General features: G+C 46.7%; 1 protein-coding gene across 1 annotated transcript in view; it reads left to right on the top strand.

Annotated features, from left to right (window-relative positions):
* Nucleotides 1-23,614, top strand: part of LOC111141821 (armadillo repeat containing 9) — a 151,503-nt gene that overhangs the window by 109,694 nt on the left and 18,195 nt on the right. Inside the window, exons 20-21 of the mRNA XM_022494656.1 lie at nt 12,268-12,372; nt 22,379-22,494. Coding sequence (XP_022350364.1) covers nt 12,268-12,372; nt 22,379-22,494 — 221 coding nt within the window. The remainder of the gene's footprint in view (nt 1-12,267; nt 12,373-22,378; nt 22,495-23,614) is intronic.

The raw sequence follows: 23,614 nt of genomic DNA on the forward strand, positions 1-23,614 counted from the left end.
GTGGACACTAGCAGACCATGAGGCCAGCAAAATGCACACACACTCTTCAAACTGCTAAGTGATCTGCGATCCTTCCTTGCCGCTCATACTTTGTCATCATCTTCCAGAAACTGGAGCTCATCGTTCTGAAAGTCACTTTCATCTTCTCATTCATTTCCTTTTCTGTTGCACACCCACATTTGAGGCTCATCTCCGTGCCCTACCGATGGCCCAGGCCCTTCCCTTCCAGCCTTTCCAGCATGTGGCCACCAGACCGCCTTCCCACAGCAGGGCTTAGGGGCACGCAGAGACATGAGCTCTTCATTTCAAATTGGGGAACGTTTTAATCTTTCCAGAAAGTACAGAAAATAATATAACAGACAGCTGTGGCTCTGTCCCTTCAGCCTCCAGCCCTCCCTTCCTCCCTAGCATCAACCACTGTCCTGAAGCTGGTGTATAAAATTTCAGGGAAGATTCTATACTTTTATAATATTGTTATGTTTCCATAAAGCAAATACACTATTGTTTCAAAACTTTTAATTTTACTTAAATGGCATGGGGCTCCGTGAATCATTAACCAACTTTCTTTCTCCATTTCACATTACGTGTTAAGACCTATACGTGCCACCCGAGCTCATCTGTTTGACTGCCGTACGGCCTGGATCTGTTCTCTCCTGAGGGATAGCAAGTCATCCCTGTGTTTTCCACGGTGCAGAGAGGAACTTCCTCACACACGTAAATGCTTCTCTTGAGTGCACACCTGCACCTGGGCTTGTTGCATTGCAGGTGTACGAGCTCCTGTCCTGCTGCTCTCCTGGGTGGCTGAGCCCGTTCATACTTTCCCTTTTAAAAAAACATTTCTGTGCCCCCCAGCACCTAGCAAAATTAAATGGCTAATGGTGGCATTCAAAGCCCCACTCAGACCCCAATCTACCTTTATCTCTTTTTTTAAGATTTTATTTATTTATCTATGAGAGAGACAGAGAGAGCGTGAGTGGGGGAGGGGCAGAGGGAGAGAGAGTCTGAAACCGACTCCGCGCTGAGCGCAGAGCCTGACCCTGGGCTTGATTTCATAATGGCCAGATGACGACCTGAACGGAAACCAAGGGTCAGACGCCCGTTTGACTGAGCCTCCCTACCTTTATCTTATCTTTCAGATGACTAGATTTATTTCTCCATCTCTAAAAAGAAGGATAAATAATCATTACAGAACCACTGTGAGATTAAGGAGTTCATCTGTGGCGCATAATGGGCACACACAAAAATTACAGTTTCCTTTTCTTCTTTTCTGTCCAGTTAGTATCCACTTGCTCCTCCTTCTGGAGCTGTGCAGCGTAAGTCTTATCGAGAAGAGCTAGAGCGGGCAGAGGCAGGGGGAGGCAGGGGCAGGAGCAGTGTGGGGGCAAAGCCAAGGCTAGGATGCTCTCTTACCTCCATAAGTGTCTCCTTAGCAGGTCAGTTTACTGTTGAGCTCACTGGGGTCTTGTGTCAGATTCTTGTCTCGTGTCATGTGTGCTGCCCATATCCTCATTTCCAAGTCCAAGGTGACAGGGAACAGGTGGGGCCAAGCACAGAAGCTCTCTGTACTCCCCCAGAGACTCTGAGAAATGACAGACCCTTTGCCGACTGTTGGACAGTGATTGGCTGAATCTAACTACCAAGAAAGTGGTTCGGGAATCAGACTGCCTGGGTTTGGGTCCTGCCCCACACTTGCTGGCTGTGTGGGCTTGGACAAATGGGTTAACCTCTCTAGGCCTCAGTGTCCTCATCTAGAAAGTAGGAATATAAATATCCATTTCATCAGGTGGTTGCCAGGATCGAATGACATAATCCCAGTAAAATGCTAGTGCAGATTCAATGCTTGTGAGCTGGTTTTAATGTCGTAATGCAGAGCCAGGCTAGATCGGAGTAATCCAGAATCTTCTAGAGTAGAGGTTCCTCCCATGTTGCCTGGCTGGAGCTGGAACTAGGGCCAGTGAGTGGGTGGCCAGGGTCGTGCTGGGGGTGGGGCATGTAGAAAGCAAGAGGAAGACAAGTTGGTCTCCCTCATTGGGTGAAGGAAGGGAAGGGGGCTGTTGGCCGTGCAGACTTTCAGTAACAGCAGGCCCATGACGGTTTTCCTAGAAAACCGAGTGAATTCAGTCAGATTCCTGCCTTCCATTCCCACCCCATCCTGCGGACTTGAGAAATAAAAGAGGCTTACTTTTCAGATCTCCTTCATCTAGACTCGGTGAGGTCTTTGAGGTTCATCTAGAAGTCCAGAACGTACGTGGTTTATAGAATGAGAGTTTTCCCTCATGACGTTCTTGCTGGCGCGTAAGAAAATACCCTCATTATGTCAGGGGCATTCTCGAGTGGTGGTTTCTCATTAGATCGCCCTACCCCTGCTCACTCCTGCGTGAGGGGCACACCCAGGCTTGGTCCCGGGGTCTGGTGTTCCCCGTAGCCTCCATCTCCCGAGCACACTCACAGGACCTCTGTTTAGGAGGAACTACGGTTCAGGTTTACACGAGTCCTCTTGTCTGCATAAGACGTGGTCTCTGGACCCGGCTCTGCTGTTGGCTACTATCTTTGACTTCTGGTCCCATGAAGCCTCCCAGGCTCTTCCAATGCTGCGTGTTCCAAATTGCAGTACGCTCGCTTTTGACAACTGTGCCACCTTCTCCATACATCTTCACTTAGACTTCAGAAAAAGTTTAAGCAAGCAGACTGAGCAGCTAAAGCAATGAATTACAAGCATCAGAGAAGGGGTGCCTGGGTGGCTCAGTCAGTTAAGCATCTGCCTTTGGCTCAGGTCATGCATGATCCCAGGGTCCTGGGACCAAACCCCGCATGGGGCTCCCTGCTCAGCCTGCTTCTCCCTCTCTGCTGCTTCCCCCGCCTGCTTGTGCTCACTCTCTCACGGTGTGTCAAATAAATAAAATCTTTAAAAAAAAATAAAAATGAAAAGAATCAGGAAAGTCAAGGGTGTGGGGTTTTTGCTGGTTACTATCATGTGGTCAGTTTTGAACCGGGCTGGTGGTCAGAGCAGCTGTCTTATCCTGGGATGCCTTCTGTGAAGGAGGAAGTTGCAGTCTAGAACAGCTCCTCGGCATCACCATGAGTCCTCCAGGGTCCAGGACCCGCCTGCCTCTGTGCTCCTGGGCACACGCTCAGAGCTGCGGACGTGGGAAGGGTCCATGCCATGGGGAAATCTGTTGGTTATACTCCCTGCCCGCTCACCTCGGTGCACCCTTTCTCTCCCATGTGGAGTGTTTTTCCCTTATTTTTACAAAGAGTGATTGACAATTCAGTGTTCTGAGACAGTGTCTCAAATTTAAACGGCTGCTAGAAGTCTTGTAATTGTTTCGAAGTGGAGAAAACACTCGATACTTTCACTTGTCGCATGTAAAACCACTTGAATACATTCTGCTCCCTGCGTTTTATCTGGAAGAATCTGAGTTTTCAAATGCATTTAGTGGCCAACCTTCGTTTTGTTTTCAGGCCAACTGCTTAGAATCTGGTTTGTCTGGAGTATTATGTATCTAAAGTCCCCGGTTAAGAATCTTGTCGTGTCGTAAGATCACCAAGCTGCCGCGGGGAAGCTTCGTATTAGAACATCTGAATTCGTCTCAGCCCAAGTGCCTTTTTTACGAGGCATTCTTAATTTCTGGAAGTAATCACTTATCACCAAGCTATACCTTCAGTAATCTGATACACTCTGCTTGAGTACATAAAGACCAGTAATTTTAGTAAAATTCCTCCCAACAATGGTATTTAAAACCCACCCTTAGGAGGCATTTTTTCTTAAACCCTTTCCTTATTCGTCACCTCCTTGCTTCACAGAGATTTCAAATTATGTTTCGTTTGGAATTCATAAGCAGCTGGGGAAAGTTAAGGTGGCTAGTGCTATTTTCACACAGTACCTTCTGGTCCCAGGGGCCACCGCGCTCGGCCACTTGCCCTTGAGCGCGGCGAGGAAAATTCTTCCCAGCTAAACCAGGGGAGTCTGTTAGAAAGTAGTCGCCTCTCTCCCAGGTGGACGGCATAAACTCTGATTTTCAAGAAATGTCTCCTAGGTTCGTCCATTTCAGAAAGTTCTTCTACATCCTCAGTGGTTTTAATCCATTTGGCAGCAGCTATCAAAGCGGAGCGAGGGCCCCGCTATCAGCAAGCATCATTTCTGGTAGGCTCTCTGCTTACATTTCCCACCGCATCTAGTGCTTTTCTCTGCCTTCCCAATCCTCCCTCTGCACAGAGTTTCCCAAGTGCTGCTGGAAGCGGATTGAATAGTATTGAATTAAGCCCTTGCTTCTCTTTGTTACATTGCATTTTCCAACTCAACTCGTGCAGCTCATTTTACTTTTAGCTCTTTACATTTCAGAAGCCCTAACATGCCTCTGTTTCCCTTCCGCTGATACCAGTGTCTCTTAGGAAAACCAGGGCTGTGACTTGTCTAGGTCTAGGCAGTATATGGCTTTTCAAAATCAGAGAGCTTAAGCAATGTCCTCAGGCCGGAAGTCAGGATTGTCAAGGCGGCGGCAAGATGATCTCATCTGCTGGATGGAGAAACTGAGACGCGCCGACAAGACCCCTGTCATTCCTAATGACACCCTCAGCACAAAACTTTCCTAACCAAGAACTGTCAGTTGAATAATGATTTTCACATCCGTTTTCCTGCCTTCATGAGTTCTGCTCTAACATCGTATTCCTGCAAGCACCGGGTATCGTCCACGTGCTGCCCATAAGCAGCTGTGGCAAAGGAAGCCAATTCTCCAGGGGGTCAGCAGAGGGGCCGTGGTGCCCTGGTGCTTTCTCTGGCCCCACATTCCCAGGAACCCCTGCGATTCGAGTTCCCTTTCACTAGCGGTTGTCTATATTAGAGACCAAATGCAGAAAACGTCCTGTGTTTTTGGATGTTAGGGAGGGCCTATCAGTTATCAACAAATTTAACTATCAAGTAGTTGTAATTAAAAAAGAAAGAGAAAAAAAGAAAGAAAGCTCTAACTTGTTTTAACTTAAAAAAAGAATATTGAATAAATATTTCAGTGAATTTCTTCCTAGTTTTGCAACAAGTTAATAAATCAGGCTTTAACTTGGGTGAGAAGTACTCGCTAGTGGGTGCATAGTGTCTTCCAGACGTGCTTGCTGTCCAGGGTAAGGAACGAACTCTGGCGGGCATTGGCTGAGGTGAGCCAGACCGATTATTTTTTCATTGAAATGGAATGTGGACATTTGTTTAGTTTTTTATGCTCCTGGCAGGGAAGTGATGTATCACCAGTCCCTCCGTGAAACTGTGATTCATATACCCATTTCCTGCCCGTGCCTCCAAGGCCTCTGGCCCTGGAAAGGGGTTGAAATACTACCCCTGCCACCCAGAACTCCCGGCCACTCACTCTAACCGCAGAGCCTGCCGCTTTTGTTCACAAAGAGCAGTGGTTTTCCTAAAATAACCCCATAATACACACACTATTTGATCACTAAAATGTCGGCATTTTAATAAACTAAATGCTAAGCCCACAGCCACACCATAGCTCGTATCTAGCTGTCCCGGGGCTGACCCCAGGCAGGGCCTCTCAGATAGCGTTACCGGGAAGGAGCCCTGAGTGAAATTTCAGGATGGCGGCTGCATGGGCCCTTGGCTGAGCTGCATGCTCGGGGAAGCAGGGGGAGGAGAAGGCAGCAGCGGAGTCAGGATGGGGGGTTTGCGTGCTCATGAACCTGGTGTTCTAGCAGGACAAAAGCAGATTCTGTTTGGGATTCGACGGGATGGGAAGGAGAGGGATGAGACCAAGGGTTCCAGAATGCCGCTGCGGCTCTGCCCTTTGCTCTCTGCACTGTTGAGCTCCATCTCAGCCCTGTGTGGGGGCCCTTGGGCCTCCAGAGAACCAGTCCGATCAGCTGCAGCCTCCTCAGACACAGTCTTCTCCACGGGTCCCAAGTGGCTGAGTCAGAAAGATCTGGGCAGAAAGGCGCTGCCCTCAGCTTTAAGTCTAGACTCCTGGCCTCCAGGCCAGCCTGTCACTGTGGATTGGTCACTTCTCTCAGGCTCGGTCTCCGGGTGAGACAGAATAGGTGGAGAAAAAGGAATCTCCACGGAGCCATTGGGAGGGCTAAGACACAGAGAACCACAGAAATCAGTGTAAGGGGGGTTCCTCGGTGGGCCTGTGGTCAGAGCACCGTGTGCTGGTCTGGGGCCTGCCTCTCGGTCTCCTTTGGGGACCACCTAGAATAACCCAAACCCCCTTTTCTTGAGACAGCCCCTGCTGGGTGATACTGTGGCAGACAGCATTATCCATCTGTGTGCTAAAGAGAGCTTGGGGATACAACCTGTCCTCCTGCAACAGCCCTGCCCAGAGGCAGGCCTCACAGGAATGTGAGCCTTCAGATCCCTTGGAAACTGACTCGGGTAAATCAAATTCACAAACTGGGGCATCCAGAATAACGAGAAGTTAGTTTGAAAACAGGGACGGGGTACACGTGTTTGCAGCATAGAGCTTCCTCTTCCTGTTGGCAAGTTTAGAGGAGCCAAATTACAGGTTGTCGAGTGGGCAAGGAAATCAGGGGAAGGATTGGTTAGATGAGCTCAGGGACCCTTGGCACCAGGCCTGGGACACCCTTACACCCTGAGGGCGGGACCAGCACTTTTCCCCCTGCTTCCTCAGGGCCCCATCCTCTGTCTTTCTCACTTCCATAGCCAGCCGGCTTCCCTCATAGATACACCCTTTACCTAGTTAGTACCTATCAGGGGAAGGGCTGGACTGTTTTGTACCGATCTTTATAATTTAACCTCAAAGGACAGCATCCTCTCTGAAGTGTGGCAGAAAGTGGGAAAGAGGACTGCAGGTCCCCCTGTCACCCTGTTCCATTCAGGGCTAACATCTTGCAAAGCCATAGTATAATATCACAGGCAGAACATGAACACTGAGACATTCAGGGTCCAGAGGATTTCCCTGACCACCAGGATCCCTTTTATGGCCGCATCCACTTCCCTCCCACCCCCATTTCCTCTGTAACCTCTGGCAACCACTAATCTGGTCTCCAGTTCCACAGTTCTGTCATTTCGAGAATGTTGCGTAAATGGAATCCTACAGGTTATAACCATGAGGAATGGCTTGTTTCCCACGACACAAGTCACCGGAGATGCCTCCAGGTTTGTGTGTGTGTGGAGCTCCTGGAATGGAGGTACCACAGTTCGTTTAATCTCTCGTTCCCTGTTTTGAGTCATTACAAGGAAAACCGCTGTCAACATTCACGTACAGATTTTTATATGACGATCAGTTTCCCTTTCTCTGGGCTAGATGCCCAGGAGTGTAACTGCTGGGTCGTAGGTAGGTGCAGGCTTAGCTTTTGAAGAAACTGCCAAACTGTTTTCCAGAGTGGCTGGACCAGTTTTGTGTGCCCACCAGTGACACAGGAGTGATCAGTTTCTCCGCATCCCCATCAGCGTTTCTTCTGTTAGCCTTTCTGACAAATGCGGGGTAATCTCGGTGTGGCTCGAATGTACATTCCCCGATGCCTGATGGTGTAGAACATCTGTACATGCTTATTGGCCTCCCGTAGCTCCTATTTAGTCCCTTCAGGTCTTTCGCCCATTTTCTAATTGTATTATTTGGACTTCTTAATGTTGGGTTTTGAGTACAGTTTTGTATGTCCTATATATTTAGATACTAGTCCTTTGTCAGAAATGTGGTTTCCGGATATTTTCTCCCAGTCTCTAGCTTTTTGTCCTCATCACAGGGTCTTTCAGCAGAAGATTTTAAAATTCCAGTAAAATCCAATTTATCTAATTTTTCCTTTTATGGATTGTGCTTTTGGCGTCAAGTAGAAGAACTCTTTGCTTCCCCATGGATCCTGAAGATTTTCTCCTATTTTTTCTAACAATTGGATACTATTACATGTAAGTCCATGATCCATTTTGAATTAGTTTTGAGATAAGCCAGGAGAATGAGATGGAGGTCCATTTTTCTTTTCCTGTGCACGTCCACTTGTTCTAGCGCCCGTTTACCAAAAAGGGAGTCCTTCCTTCATTAAATTGCTTTTGCACCTTTGTCAAAAATCAGTTGGACAGGGGCGCCTGGGTGTCTCAGTGGTTTAAGCCTCTGGCTTCAGCTCAGGTCATGATCTCAGGGTCCTGAGATCGAGCCCCGAGTTGGGCTCTCTGCTCAGCAGGGAGCCTGCTTCTCCCTCTCTCTCTGTCTGCCTCTCTGCCAACTTGCGATCTCTGCCTGTCAAATAAATAAAATCTTTTTTTTTTTTAATCAGTTGGATGTATTCATGTATGCCTGTTTTGAGGTACTCTGTTCTGTTCTGTTGATCTATATGTCTGTTCCTCTGCCAACCCCACTTAGTCTTTAAACCTGTAGCTATATGGGGGGGGTGGGATTATGGACATTGGGGAGGGTATGTGCTATGGTGAGTGCTGTGAAGTGTGTAAACCTGGCGATTCACAGACCTGTACCCCTGGGGATAAAAAGATATTATATGTTTATGAAAAATAAAATTAAAAAAAAAATAAATAAAAATAAAAAAAATAAACCTGTAGCTATATAGTGAGTCTTGAAATCTGGTATACTGATTCTTCCCACCTTACTCTTTTTCAAACTTTTCTTAGCTATTCTAGTCCCTTTGCCCTTTCCACATAAATATTAGGATAATCTTGTATATATCTACAGAAAAATCTTGCTGGTGTTTTGATAGAAATTACATTAAATTCATATATCACTTAGAACAGAACTGATGTCTTAATTCTGTTGAGTCTTCCATTCATGAACAAGGTATGTCTTTTCATTTATTTAGATCTTTAGTTTCTTAATTCATTTGTGTTTTATAGTTCTCAGCATGCAAGTCCTATACACGTTTTGCCAGATGGGTGCCTAAGTATTTTTTTTTATTTTTATTTTTGTGAACAATTGTAAATGATGTATTTTCATTTCAGTGCCTTAAGTTCATCACTAGTACATAGAAATTGATTTTGTATATTTATCTTGTATCCTGTGACCTTGCTGAACTCACTTAGTTCTAGGATTTTTGAAGGGTTGGGATTCTTGGGATTTCTGTATGATTTCTACATAGACAACCATGGCATCTGCAGATAGAGACAGTTCTGTTTCTTCCTCTCTGATCTGTATGCTTTTTATTCCCTTTTTTTCTTTTTCTTGCTTTATTGCTCCAGCTAGAACTTCTAGCATTATGTTGGAAAGAATGGTGACAGCAGGAATCCTTGCCTTGTTCCCAGTCATAGGGGGAAGCCTCCAGTCTTCCATCGTTAAGTGTTATATTATAGGCTCTTTATCAACTACCCCTCTGTTCCTATTTTTGTCATGAATGTTGCTGAACTTTTTATATAATCCATTTATATGATCACCCACTTATATGATCCATTTATATGATCATGTGATTTTTCTTCTTCACAAACCTGTTAATCTTATGGATTACAATATTTAAATTTTAGATATTGAACTAAACTTGCATCAATGGAGCAAACCCCACTTGTTACTGGCATATAATTCATTTAACATATTGATCTGTTTCTCTATTCTGTTTGTTAAGGTTTTGTTAAAGATTTTCCCCCTTTTCTTTTAACCTGATTATTAAGGATTTTTGCATCTTTATTCATGAAGGACATTTGTCTGTATTTTTCTTTTTATGGTACTGTCTTTGTCTGGTTTGGGTAACATAAAAGCTTTATAAAATGAATTAAGAAGTATTCCTATTTTGCTTTCTTGAAGACATACAGACTTGGTGTTACTTTTTTAAAAGCTCAATAGAAGTCTCAAAGGGACACTGTGTGGGCCTAGAGATTTCTTTTCAGGGAATTTTTAAATTATGAAGCAATTTCCTTCGTAGTCATACTTTTAAGATTACTTGAATAGTCCTATATCACAATTTCATAATGAGATGCTTGTGATAATTTGTGTGTTTTTTGGTTTTTTGGTTTTTTTTAAGATTTTATTTATTTATTTGACAGAGATGACAAGAAGGCAGAGAGGCAGGCAGAGAGGGGGCGGGTAAGCAGGCTTCCCTGCTGAGCAGAGAGCCCGATGGAGGGCTCGATCCCAGGACGCTGGGATCATGACCTGAGCCGAAGGCAGAGGCTTTAACCCACTGAGCCACCCAGGCAACCTGATAATTTGTGTTTTTATCGAAGTTGTCAAACCTGTGTGTGTGTAGTTATTCTTAATAATCCCTTACTCTTTTGATAGCTACAGGATCTGTAGTGATATCTTCTGTTTCATTCCTGACATTAGCAATTTGTATCTTCTACTTTTTTCTTTGTTGGTCTTGCTTGGGTCTTGGCATTTTTATTAATCTTTTTCAAAGAATCAGCTTTTTGTTTGACTGATTTTCTCTACGGTTTTTCTGCTTTTCTTTTCATTGATGTCTGCTCTTCTCTTTATTGTTTCCTTCATTTTGCTTGCTTTGAGTTTATTTTGTTCTTTTTCTGTGTTCTGGAGACCTATTTTTTCATTTGTTTCAAGAATGTCTGTAATTGCTCACTGAAGCCCTTTTATGATGACTACTTTAAAATCTGTGTCAGATAATTCTAGCAACTCTGTTATCTTGATCTTGGCATCTACTGATTGTCTCTTTCTGTTCAGTTTGAGAGCTCCCTGGTTCCTGGTATGATGAGTGATTTTTTATTTAAACCCAGATATTTTGAGTATTTTAAGACTTCTGATCTAGGGGTGCCTGGGTGGCTCACTCGGTTAAGTGTCTACCTTCACCTCAGGTCATGATCTCAGGGACCTGAGATCCTGCTCTCTGCTTGGTCTCCCTGCTCCCTCTCTGCTTCTCCCTCTGCCTGCTGCTCCCCCTACTTGTACTCACACTCACTCTCTTTATCTCTGACAGATAAATAAAGTCTTTTTAAAAAGAAGAAGACTTTTGATCTAATTGAAAGCTTTTGTTTAAGCTGGCTGCTTCTGACACAGCTTTGGCAAGGGGAGCAGGGCCTCCTCATTACTGCCAGGTGTGAGTAGAGGCCCAGGATTTCCACTCAGCCTCCGTTCACACACCTTGGTGGTGGGGGATGGGAGGAGACTCCTTGTTACCGCAGGGCAAGGATGGGAGTTCTGGATGCCTTCTAGGCCTCCTTAGTATCTCCCTAACCAGAACAGGTAGGAGCACCTCATTAGTATGGTCACATTGCCACGCCTGACACCATAGGGACATGGTAGGCAGTGGTGAAGGCCTTAAATCTCTACCTAGCCTCCTCTGACCACACCAGAGCATGGAGAGGAGGACATCTTGTTACCACCTAGTGGAAGGCTAGGCTCTCCACGTGGTCTCCACTCTCACCTGGGGATGGGGGACCTCATTACTGCCCAGCAAGGATGAAAGTCCCCCTTCCTACTTGCTCTTCTCTCATATCACCCCAGCGGAGGTTGTGGGGGTGCCTGATGACAGCCTAGTGAGGGTAGAAGTCTGGGCTCCCTGAGGCCCTTGCTGGTATGGTCGGGATGGCACCACGATATTTTCTGTGGAGTCAGATTATTTTCTAAAACTTCTGTCATGCTGGACTATCCTTTTCCTGGTCCTTTGGCTAGAGAGAGTAGGCTTTGGGCGGGGGGGGATGTTTTTGTCTTCACCATTCACGTAGCCGTGTTGCTGGTTTCTTTGGCTGCTAGTGTGGAATCTATAAGGAACAAAGGAAGCCCAGGGAACTCAGCACCTTTCATTCCTTGAGTCTTCAGCCACCTAGCCAGTCTGCCTCCTTCTCACCTTCTATCAGGATCCCTTCTGTTTATTTGTATCCATAGTGCCCAGTGTTTGGGTTGTGTTTAGAGGAAGGAATAGGGAAAAGTCTACCCATTCCATCTTCCCAAAAGCAAAACAGCTCTTCTCTTTTTGATGAATCTTTTTACTTATTGACCGTAAACTACTAGAGAAGAACAAGTTTTGAGTGTCCTGTAAGGCCTGTGCGTGTGAAGGTGCATAATAGTTATTGGTAGGCTGACTTGGCTGTTCATATGGTACCTGGACCTCACAGAGGCAATTCTGAGAACTGTGACTAGGAGAGACTGCTGGGTGTCTTATGGAACCTTTCCACACCTGTGGTCATGGAAGTGCTCCCTAGGTGCCCAGCTTCCAAAAGAGGGGGACTGGCATTTTCCCTTCTGTCTTCACGGAGAGGTTACAAGCAAAAGACAGACTTCCCCCAAAGCCCTTGGAAATGCAAACCCATCAGTTGCCGGGGTTGGGCAAAGGCCTTCTCTTTCCATGGTGGGTGCCCATGAGGGGAGCCACTTTTCCGGGAATGCATGGCCAGGGGTCCAGTGCACTCACCCCATGTGTTCTTTGAAACAGGAGGACCATGACATTATGGAAGCTGATCTGGACAAAGACGAGCTGATCCAGCCGCAGCTTGGAGAGCTGTCAGGCGAGAAGCTTCTGACCACGGAGTACTTGGGAGTAAGTACCAAGTGAGGGGACAAGGGAGAAGTGGAAAGGAAAGGCGGGTCATTGATGCGTTGAGCCCTTACAATGACACATAATGGTTTGGTTTGGTCTGTTATAATCCTGTGTTTATGGGAGGTTCTGTGTTGGCCAGTTTGCCTGCACCGTGGTCCTAGCTACCCGTCCCAGAGCTGTTGGGGAACAGAAAGAGATCAGAATAGAACTAGAGGGCACAGGCCAGGAGCCTTCCTAGCATCTGAAGTGTGCCCATCTTTAGTAGTAATCATCTGCCTGTCCAGCTTCTGAATTTTTATGTGCCTCATCTAGTAGAGGGGAAGAGTGCAACATTATTGGAAGTCGTCAGCACACACGTGAGGTTGCCCGACCAAGCGAAGGGTGAAGGGGGAGAGAGTGAGCGGTTGGGAATGGAGAGGAGGACCAGATGTTAGGAGGGGGAGCAAGAAGAGGGGCCTCTAAGAATGACAGAAGGTGAACAGTCAGAGAGGCTTAAAGAAAACCAGGAGATTGTAGTGCACTGGAAAACAGAAGGGAGGAGTGTTTCAGGATGGACTGAGTGGTCAGTCCGGCATCCAGGAGGACTGTGGGGTCACACATCCCAGATGGGGCTATGATCAGAGCTCTGAGAACTCCCTGCTGACTCATGCACAGGCAGCTCTGAGAGCCACTAGTTACCGCCCGCTAGCTAAGCAGGGGAAGGGCGTGAATCAGGAGGGGGCTGCCGATAGCCCAGGAGAGGATGGCGTTGTGAGGGGCCCGCAGGGGTCTCATGAAACCGTGATCAGAAGGCATGCCTGTGATCAGGTGGAAAGTTGGAGTGTGAGGTTTCTGAAGGGAGTAGCAACTGCAAGGGATTGGGGCCAGTCAGGGCTGAAGCCCTGTGATGGACAGCAGAGGACGCAGGAGCCAAGGCCATTGGCATTAAAAGGAGCTCCTGGAATTTTGAAGCTGGTGGTGGACTGGGTCTGTCACATGGACCCTGACATCTCCTCAAATTAGTCAGGTTATTGTTGGAGCCGAAGGCCGGAGCCAGTCTGTCGACGATCGGCCAGCAAGTACAGTGACTGGCGAAGGGAAAGGATGTGGGTGCAGGTGGCCTGAGCTTTGTAGGAGTGACTGGAAGCAGAAAGTGCCTCCCCATCACCACCTCCAGCCCCGACCTCCTCATCTCACCCTGGGCACTGGTCTCCCCGCTCACCTGTCCTGGTCTCCCTAACTTTTTGAGGAATTTCCAGGGACCTGGGCTGGAGTACATAATCTACTGGTAGAACTTGATGGTAGAGGACAGCCAGAGGCCCAGTTGGGGACCTTGTAGGCAAGGGTTTAAGATTTTATCCAGCATAAATAAATTAATTAATTAATTAATTAAAAAAAATAAAAGATTTTATCCAGCATGAGCTGGGAGACTCCTGGAGCAGGGGAGTGACTCAGTTTGATTTGTTTTAATATATGACCTTCTGTTTTCACTCTGGCTACATCATAGAGAATGGACTATAGCGGGTAGGAGTGAAAGAAGGGGAATGACCCAAGAAGGCTGGGCCGAGGGACACCGTGGCTTAGTTAGTCCATTAAGTTTCTGCCTTCAGCTCAGGTCATGATCCCAGGGTTCTGGGATCAAGTCCCACATTGGGTTCCTTGCTCAGCGGGAAGCCTGCTTCTCCTTCTGCCTGCCACTCCCCTCTCTGACAAATACATTTTTTTTTTTTTATTAAAAAAAAAAAAAAAAAAGAAGGTGGCTGGGCTGAGGTGCCACCATTACCCGCACCCTCCACCTGGCCTCTGGCCGTGGTCAAGTGCTTAGAATGTCTCCAGGATCGAAGGAGTCTAATGGACTGTGGAAGCTCTGTTTACATTAGGTTAGGGAAGGTTAGAAGTGAGGCGGTCGGGTTCCATGCCGTTGATGGGAGTCCAAAGCCCAGACAAGGCTTTGTTTCCCTTTGGAAGAACACTGGTTTTGTCAGGAAAGGACTGGGCTCCATTTGATAGGATGTACATTTGTGAAAGGCAGACTCTCCTGCTTCATGGGCTGGAGATGAGGAGAACAGAGGAGGCGAGTTGTTAGTGGGGGAGCTTCTTTGGAAGAAGAGGAGCAACAGCCATGAGGCACACAGCCGTGCGCTCTGGGGACTCCATGACAAATGCTTCCTAGGGCGGCATAAACTGGATGGCTTAAAACACCAGACATGTATCCTCTCACAGCTCTGGGGGCCAGGAGTCCAGAACCAAGATGTCCCCTCAGCCAGGCCCCCTGCGAAGGCCCTGGGGAAGAAGCTTTCATGCTCCCCCAACTTCTTGGGGCTCCACAGGTCCCTTGGCTTGTGGCTGCGTCCCTCCGGAGCTCTGCCTCCATGTCCGCAGGGCCTCCTCCCCTTCTCTCTTTCATCCCTTGAATGGACAGCTGTCGTTGGGTCTAGGATAATCTACAACGCTCTCTTTGTCTCAGGATCCTTAATTACATCTGCAAAGACTGCAAAGAACGTCCCGTTCACGGGTTCTTGGGGTTAGAACACGGACATCTCTCTCGGGCCTCCCATCAACCCTCTGGACCAGGTTACCAGAGGATCCCACGGTAGAAGCAACAGAAGTTTTTTAAAGTTTCATTAGAAAACTATGTGGCACAGTCATCACTGAGGGGCTGTGTACACCCCAGTGTCGCCGTCTGCGTCTGTTGGTCATGCCCAGCCGCCCTTGGTCACCTGGCCCCGATGTAGAATGGACAGCCTGCCAGTCTCTGGGCGGGGGCCACCAACTTCAGCGACGGTTGTCCCTTGCTGCGCGTGCGCTTCGGGCGGCCAGGGCTCTGAGTTCACATCATCATGTCACCTTGTGCCAGCCGGGGAACTGCTTGAGACAGCAGGCATCTCACTGGGGCCAAGTTCATGACTCCCACCTCCTATTGGGATGCACCAGGTAGATGGTAGCCTTGTCGAGGTCACTTGAAAGATGCGGATTTTTTGAAACATTGTATTAGACCATTCAAAAAGTTTTTATTGAATTCATGGCATTTGCCTAACACAAAGCAGAATGCCAAAAAATGTAAGACCTAGCTGTCGCCTCCGAGTTTACAAAAGAACACACAGAACCAATGAAACCACGCTGCTGGTGAGGGATGCAGATGACCCGAGGAGGGAGGCATGGTGAGTGGCTCGGCAGAGACCCCTGTGCAACAGAGCCAGCCCAGGGTTTTGCAGAGCCCCGGACCCTCTAGTGTGGCTCATAGCTAGAGCCTAGGATGCGTCCCAGACCTCTTTACAGTAATCCCAGGAATCTGTTCCTGTTCACACCAGTGATTTGGAAACTGGCTTGGGGGTGGAAAGTGGCAGCAGTGGGCAGTGCAAGTCCCCTGCTGGGCATTCGTAGCCACACCCTTCCCTGAGAGGCCACACCCACGCCACCCCACTGCACCCCCCACCCCTTCCACGCCTGGGTCCTCACTGTCCCAAGTGTAAGTGTGGAGCTCCTACGCATCAGAGTCCTTGAAAAATGCTGTAGGCCACAGAGCTCAGAAAGCCGGCAACAGGAGAACAGGTCCCTTTTCCTAAGCTTGCCCGAGATTGGCAGTGGTCACATGAGATGTGTTGCTTACTCGTAATTCCGGGGGAAAGCAGCATGCCTTGTATCTTCCTGAGGCCGTGACCGTCAGCAGGGCAAGACTGATGATTTGCCAACTTCTCCTTGCTTGGTTATTTCTAAATTTTTTTTGTATCGCCCATACTGTGCTGAATAATCATTTAATTCTTCCTAAAAGGAATGCCCTGATTTAAATAGCTTTATCACCTTGGTTAAAGGGGCATAGATATTTATCATAGCATCTCAGTTTTTTGTTTTTATTTCAGAGTTTAAACTTACTGTTACCTTTAACAATAGTAACAGGCGTGTCTTAAGTTAGCAGAGCCCATGTCACAGGCCAAGCCCTGTGCTGACCACTTCACACATCTGACTCCCAGCAAACCACAGGGAAATTCTGTTTGTGTAGCATTTTCTAGACAGGATAGCTGAAGCTGAGGAAGGGTAAGGAACATTCTCAAGTGGATTTGAGCCTGCTTGCCCTTGCTCTTTCCCACTAAGCTGTGCCACGTTCTGGAAGAGCTGTCGATTTTCCAGTGAATTGCATGCTGTATTTGAAAACTGAGAGAAGTCCCACTGAGTGGTCTCTGTTGTAAGCATAAACTCAGTTTGGAGGGGAACACCGACTGTAAAAGCTAATTACTCGCTTTCCACACTTTCTTCCCCCTGTCAAATGAAGGCCCAAATTCATGCAATTTTCTCTAGAGCCTTGTCTCCAGAGAATGTGTATATGCACATACGCCTGGGAATCTGCAACTCACCCCCCTCCTGCCCCCAGGGGTCCTGAAGCTGGAGTCTGGGCCGTGGAGACTTTGCCACTGGGGCAGTGGGTGCAGCTGGCCGGGTGCAAGGCTGGGCCCTTTGGGGGAAGCTTGGCTCCAGGTGCCGACATCCCACTGTCCTCAGGGAACACGAGGCGCTGGCAGCAAAAACCACAACCAGAGAAAGAAGAGCCTCAGTTTGCAGTTGTTGCTTCTAGATCTCTTTCAAATGTGTCTCCACTTTGGAGCTTTTTCCAATCACTTTCCAGCCCATTCTTCCTGCTCTGCCTAATGGTTGAAGACTCAGTGCCCTCCACAGAGCCGGAGAGCCTTTGGAACTAAAAGTCCACATTTCTTGTGTGTGAAAACATAAAACACAACCGAATAAGCAGGGCGAAAAGATCCCCAACCCCCGAATATACTAAATGCGTTTCTTTTTCAGTTTATTTCTTATATTATTTTTTCACATTTATTTATTTATTTATTTTAGATTTTTTTATTTATTTGAGAGTGAGAGAGAGAAAGAGCACAAGTAGGGGGAGTGGGAGAGGGAGAAGCAGGCCTCCTGCGGAGCAGGGAGCCAGATGCGGGGTGTGATCCCCGGACCCCAGGACCGTGACCTGAGTTGAAGGCAGACACTTAACTGACAGAGCCACTCAGGTGTCCCTATTTGTTTATTTTTAATTAATGTCTACACCGAACATGGGGCTCAAGCTCAGAACCCTGAGATCAAGAGTTGAACACTCTACCTCCTGAGCTAGTTAGGCGCCCTGTGTATTCTTCTTTCTCATTACAAAAGAAATGCTTATTGCTCAAAGTCAGAAGTAAACAGCACAAACAATCGTAATAAGCACTGTTCCCTTCCATTTATCTCTGCGTTGTGTCTTTCCTTTATCAACTGCAAACAGCAGAGTCCTGCCTTATCAGTCCCACTGATGATACTGGGGGACATCAGACCCCAGGCTCTGTCCATGTCTTGCTACACCCTGCTGTCAGCATGAAGGGAAGACCCAGGTTTTGTGGGACCTCTGGTTTACAGGGCTTGGGAGCACTTCTTTTTTTTTTTTTTTTTTAAGATTTTATTTATTCAAGAGCAAGAGAGAAAGAGAGCAAGAGAGAGCACAAGCAGTGGGGAGGGAAAGAAAGAGAGGGAGAAGCTCCCTACTGAGCAGGGAGACCAATCTGGGACTCGATCCCAGGACCCTGAGATCATGACCTGAGCTGAAGTCAGAGGCCTAACCTACTGAGCCATCCAGGAGCCCCAAGTACAGGAAGCCTTCTTTAAATAAAGGAATACAAAGCTAGCTATGAAAGTGAACATCTACTTTAGAATAAAAATGAGAAAATAAATCACAGTGAATTCAAATTTTAATAATCGACAGATACCACAAACAGAACAGTAGTATTTTTGTTAATTAGCTGCTTTGCACACCTCATAGGGGCTTTTTTTTAATTTTTGTTTTATGCCTTTAATTGCCTCTACATAGATGACCATGAGTTTGTAACGTATTCTACAGAGAGAAAAAGAAATTAGTCCTTCTTGTAATGTATTTTATCACATTTAATCAAATTTGATCAAGATTAGAAAATCTGGCCTCACATTTAGCTTTTGATAATGCTGTATACATTTTTAGGATTGTCGCTAAATTTGAAAACACCATCCTCAAGTTTCTTCCACAAATAAGCTGCAAGATTTGAAGCTATTTCTAGTTTTCTTGGCATGCTCATTATTCATAAATGTTCTGACAACATAGGGAATTCCTAGAAGCTCTTCCTACCCCAAGACGGCTAGTGACCGTTTGGCTCTGCCCCAAAGTGAGTGGGAATCAGATGAATATATCCCAGAAAACCTGCGTTAAATGTCACTTGGACTCAGCATACACTTACCTAAGTCCTAAATTCTAGCATCATGTCCCCAGCATGATGGGAAGTAGGACAAGGGAAGTCAGAGTAGGAAGAAACAGCAGAAGGGAAGTCAGAGGAGAAAAAAACAGTAGTCGTAAGTGCTTGCAATGAAAATATCCTACTTTTGCAAATGTTACAAAAACATGTGACCACACAAACACATTGCGAGGGCCCCTTCTGGGCCTTGAAGCTCCAGTTTCATGAGCTCCGCAGCAGGCCTGCCTCTGCGCATCACCCCTCATTCCCACGTGTTGCCTCTCGGTCATGAGGGGACCAATGCAGCCACTGGCACAGACCCATGAGAAAGTCAGGAAGAGGGCCACAGCTACCTCCTCAATAGTGCTTGTCCCCAAAGCTCCTGCTGGTGACTCCACTCCATTCTTACAGTCAAAACTGGGTCACAGGACCCCCAGCTGCAAGGGAGTCTGGGTAAGGGAGTATTTTTAAGTAGAAACATTTCTTTGCCAACAAAATCAGAGTACTGTTGGTCAAGAGAGACTGAATATCGGGTGGGCAGCAAACAGAGTCTGCTTCAGCTCCTGTATTATTCCTATGTGGGTGATGGATGGGTGGTTGGGTGGATGGACGGATGGACTGATAGATGATAGAATACCTATATTTTCTTATAAAAATTTATACTGTTTTATTAACATATCACAGTTTCCTTACGTGATTCACCAATCCTTGAAAACTAGTCAATGGGAAATAACATTTTTTTGTCTAAATTGACATGTGTTGACCACCTTCTGCTACTGAATAAACATTCTGCTAAATCATCTGCTGCATTTTTTTAGTAGCAGAACGTTCTTTCAAACAAAAGCCCCATCTGTCAGACAGATGAAGGCTGCGCCTTCGCCTTCGGCCACCAGTAAGGTGGCCGCCAGGAACCCTTTCTCTCCTCACTCCTGATAGCCCGAGGCGTTTCTGCGGAACTCGGTAGAGTCACGGGTTGTTGGATAAGATAGCCTTTCAGATCTTTCCAGCCCAAAAAGGCTGCTTTGAAACTGAGGGGCCCAGAGAGGGGCGTGAGACCTCGTGGGCTACGTGGCTCACTCTGCAGGCACAACAAGTCATAAGATGAGCGGGAGGCAGGGCCGCAGGGGGCGGCTGCTGTGGGACGCTGGGTGTGCCCAGCACAGTGCTGGGACCCTCACACTTACCCCTCTGCACCGAGGGTGTCTGGGTAACAGACCAGACATTCAGGCCCACAGGCCAGACTCGGCTTCTTCATCCCCTGGAGAAGCCAAATACCACCCACCTGAAGTTATTTCCTAGACCTCTAAGAATCTAAGAAGATGGGATGGCAGGGGCGCCTGGCTGTCTGTGTCATAGAGCACACGACTCTTGATCTCGGGGTGTGAGTTCAAGCTCCACATTAGTTGCAGAGATTACTTAAAATCTTTAAAAAAAAAAAAAAAAAAAAAGGAAATGGTATGGCTGACTGTGTTTTCCAAAGGCTGAAACACTCACATGTAAGTGTCCTCTAGGAAGGAGCTGGGAGGATAAGCTCAGGAGACGCGTGGGGTAGGGGATGAGGACACTAGAAGGCATATGTTCCCCGTCTCCCCTTTTCCAGTATCTTAGGACCCACCTTCTGAGCTGTCTTTGGAAAGACTCGGGTGTTCTGTCTGTCATAATGGAGGGAGAAAGAGAAGCAGGGCTGTTCCTGGGGTGCGTTTGAGGATGGGATGAAAGTGGCCTGCTCGCCTGATGAGCAGCACAGGCTGTAAATTTGAGCCTCGGTGCTGGACGGGGCAGCGTGACCAGAGGGAAGTGTAAGAGCAGCCAACAGTGTGGAGGATTTCAGTGAAAATAGCCTTCTGTGGCGGTTCACACAAGAGCTATAGAGAGAGGCGGAACTGCATTTTAGTTCCTCCTAGAAGGTTGGTCAAGTGCCATCTCCTCCCCAGAGGCTGAAGGCCTCACACCTTCTCTGTCCTCCAGCCCTGCTCCCCTTCCCATGGCCTCCCCTCTGCCCCCTCCACCCCCCCTCCCTAGCTGGCAGCAGTTCCCATAGCACGGGGAGGCCCCCTTTTTCTTTTCCCTACCTCACACACCTGATTAACCCGAATAAGCTCTCAGCAAAAATCAAGGAATCAAAGATGTAATTCCAATTAAAAAAAAAAAAATTCTGGTTTGTTTTTGTTGTTGTATAAGCCAACTTTCTTATTTTTATTTTCAAGTAATTCTGGATTCACAGGAATTTGAAAAGATAATGTAAAGAGGTCCATAGCCCTTCCCTCAGTTTCCGTGGTGGCCCCGCTTTGCATGACCGAGCACCAGGTCACATGGGCGGCCCGCGCTGGGACCATCCAGACTCTGGTCCCATTTCCCCAGTCGTACAGTCATGTCTTCCGTAAACCATTTGTCTCAGCTGTGAACATAATCTAATCATATTACAGAACACTTGGAAAATAAAGGGGAGAAAAAAGTTCCTCCTGCTTCTGATATCCTGCCTCCCACTGTATGCATTTTAGTGTTCATTTCCTTCCGGTCTCATGTGTACTTTTAGCCTAATGGAAAGCATCATTTATATGCGGTATTATAAACTCTTATTAAATGTTTTTAAAAAACTATTTTTTCATAACCTAGTCTTTAGCATTGTAAATGGCCGCTTAATATTTCAAATGAATTTGCCATATTTCACTTATTTATTCCTCTCTTATCAGACACTTGATTATTCCAACTTTATAACAATTTTGTAACAAGCAACTTTGTTTATTTAATGTTTTCCATATTTGGGGTTCTTTCACTAGGATTTAAACCCAAGGATGTGAACATTTTTATGACCCTTCTGATGTAAAACACCAGATTACTTCCTATAGTAATTAGAAATGACCCAGCCTGCTGGGCCACTAACATTTCCGACTCCTGCCAGCCATGGGATCATTTCTTTAATGATCCTGTAATTGTTGAAAGATGATACCTTTTAGTTGTAGTTTCTTCTTCTTTTTTTTTAAAGATTTTATTTATTTATTTGACACAGAGAGAGAGGGGGAAAGAGCACACAGGCAGGGGGAGCAGCAGAGGGAGAGGGAGAAGCAGGCTCTCTGCAGAGGAAGGAGCCCGATGTGGGGCTCGATCCTAGGACCCTGCAATCATGACCTGAGGCGAAGGCAGACGTTTAACGACTGAGCCACCCAGGCGCCCCGAAAGTTGTAGTTTCTAATTACTTGTGACCCGAAAGTTGTAGTTTCTAATTACTTGTGAAATTGATCGTTCTTCTCTTTTATTTATCAGTGATCTTTTCTATTGTGTAACTTAGCTATTTGAATTCTTTGCTCAATCGTCTACTGTTTTACTTTTTGATATGTAAGAGCTACTTATCTAATGACAATCTTAACCTTTCATCGGTTAAATATGTGCAAATATTTCTTCCCAGTTGGTTGTTTACCTGTTCATTTGGCTTATGTCTAACATATAAGTGGAAAATTTTTATGAAACCAAATCTGCCTTTTTTCCCTTCTCACTTTCAAAACTCAGTCTTCCCCAAGATGTGATTGTTACTGTATTCAAACTGTTTTCTTCTCCTCTTTTCCATGGCCTGTTTGTTTGTTGTTTTTTATTTTTTAATTTATACTGCTAAGTGGCCTAATGCAAACCTAAAGGAATTTTCCCCCAATTTCTGCTTATTGGAATAATCCATGTCATGATCCTTCCCCATTTATTTGCAAAGCCTCTTATTACTATAGATCAATGTATTACATGTAGGAACTTCTCCTTCAAGGTCAGCTCTCAAGTAGGTGGTATCTCCTCTTTCCTTCTGCCAGATTATGACGAACACGGGGAAGGCGAGGCGGAAGGGCCTGGCCTGTGTGCAGCAGAGTGCCGACGAGCCCCTGCGCCGGCCTGTCACCCCCGGCGGCCACAGGACCGGGTACCCAGTGTAAGTCCGGGCTAACAGAGGCGGGATTTCTTTTCTTAAGCTTTGTTTTAAGTGCAGTGTAAGATGTATGTCTTGGAAAACTCAAAATAAAACGTTCACATTGGAAAGCATTTATCTCTTTATTGTTTATCTCTCGGGGATTTTTGAGGGGAAAAACTTGTCTCCCTCACCCCTGGCTTGCTTCTTCCAAAAATGAAATGGTTGGATTTCAGGATCTCCAGGTACTTCCAGCCCTAGCCCAGAAGAAGCCAGGTGTCAGCCAATGTAATTCAAAGGAAAGGACCAGAAGGAGCAGCGGTGGATCCACCCAACAACCCCCCCCCCCCGGGTTGCTTTTGCTCTGCTGGGGTGGAGTGTCACAGATGAAGACACCAAATCCACTTATTTTTAGATAAACACACTTTTTAAAGCAAATCTATGCATGTTTAGTGGCCTAGCTTTCTTCATAGCCTTGCTCCTACCCCATTGATGTAACCAAAATTGTAGTGAGGTTACCCAGAACCTCGGATCAACCTGGGGACCTAGGGACCTAGATCCCTGTGGGCTCTTAGGGAGCCCCAGACCAGGCAGTCCAGCTGTCCAGAGAGAATGGCAGAGAGAAATGGATACCTGCCGGGGGCTTATAGAGAGCAGGAGAAAAACCTACAGATGTGGCCATAGAATAGTTCAGATGAATAGGACATATTTTACAGAGTTATCCCCTATAGCCGGGCAGTTTGGTTGTTTCCAGTTTTACTCTATAGTAATTTGTAAGGAACAGCCAGGTGCCTGGGATACAGCCCCAAACAGAGCCTGGAAAGGGCTGCCCCCACGGAGCTCCATGCACAGTTGCTAGGGAGGCCGAGCCCCCCACCCACCCAGAGATCCTGCCAAGGTCTGTTGTCCACGTGGGACTTGACCATGGCCCACACCATGGACCGGTGATCTGTTTGATTTGGTTTCCAAACTAGTCATCCTGTGCTTCACATTTCAAGGTTCTTATTTTAAATTGCTAATATGCATTTTTCTCTTAAACTTGCTATCAGTATGTTTTAACTTAGCTTCCAGCTTGTGAATATTTTGCCACCTCTGCGTCCTCTCAGTTTCCCTCTATGTGCATGATGTATAATTTACACACTTA

This window comes from Enhydra lutris, unplaced genomic scaffold (assembly GCF_002288905.1).
Source record: "Enhydra lutris kenyoni isolate GAN:26980312 unplaced genomic scaffold, ASM228890v2 scaffoldscaffold1, whole genome shotgun sequence".
Classification (NCBI taxonomy): domain Eukaryota; kingdom Metazoa; phylum Chordata; class Mammalia; order Carnivora; family Mustelidae; genus Enhydra; species Enhydra lutris.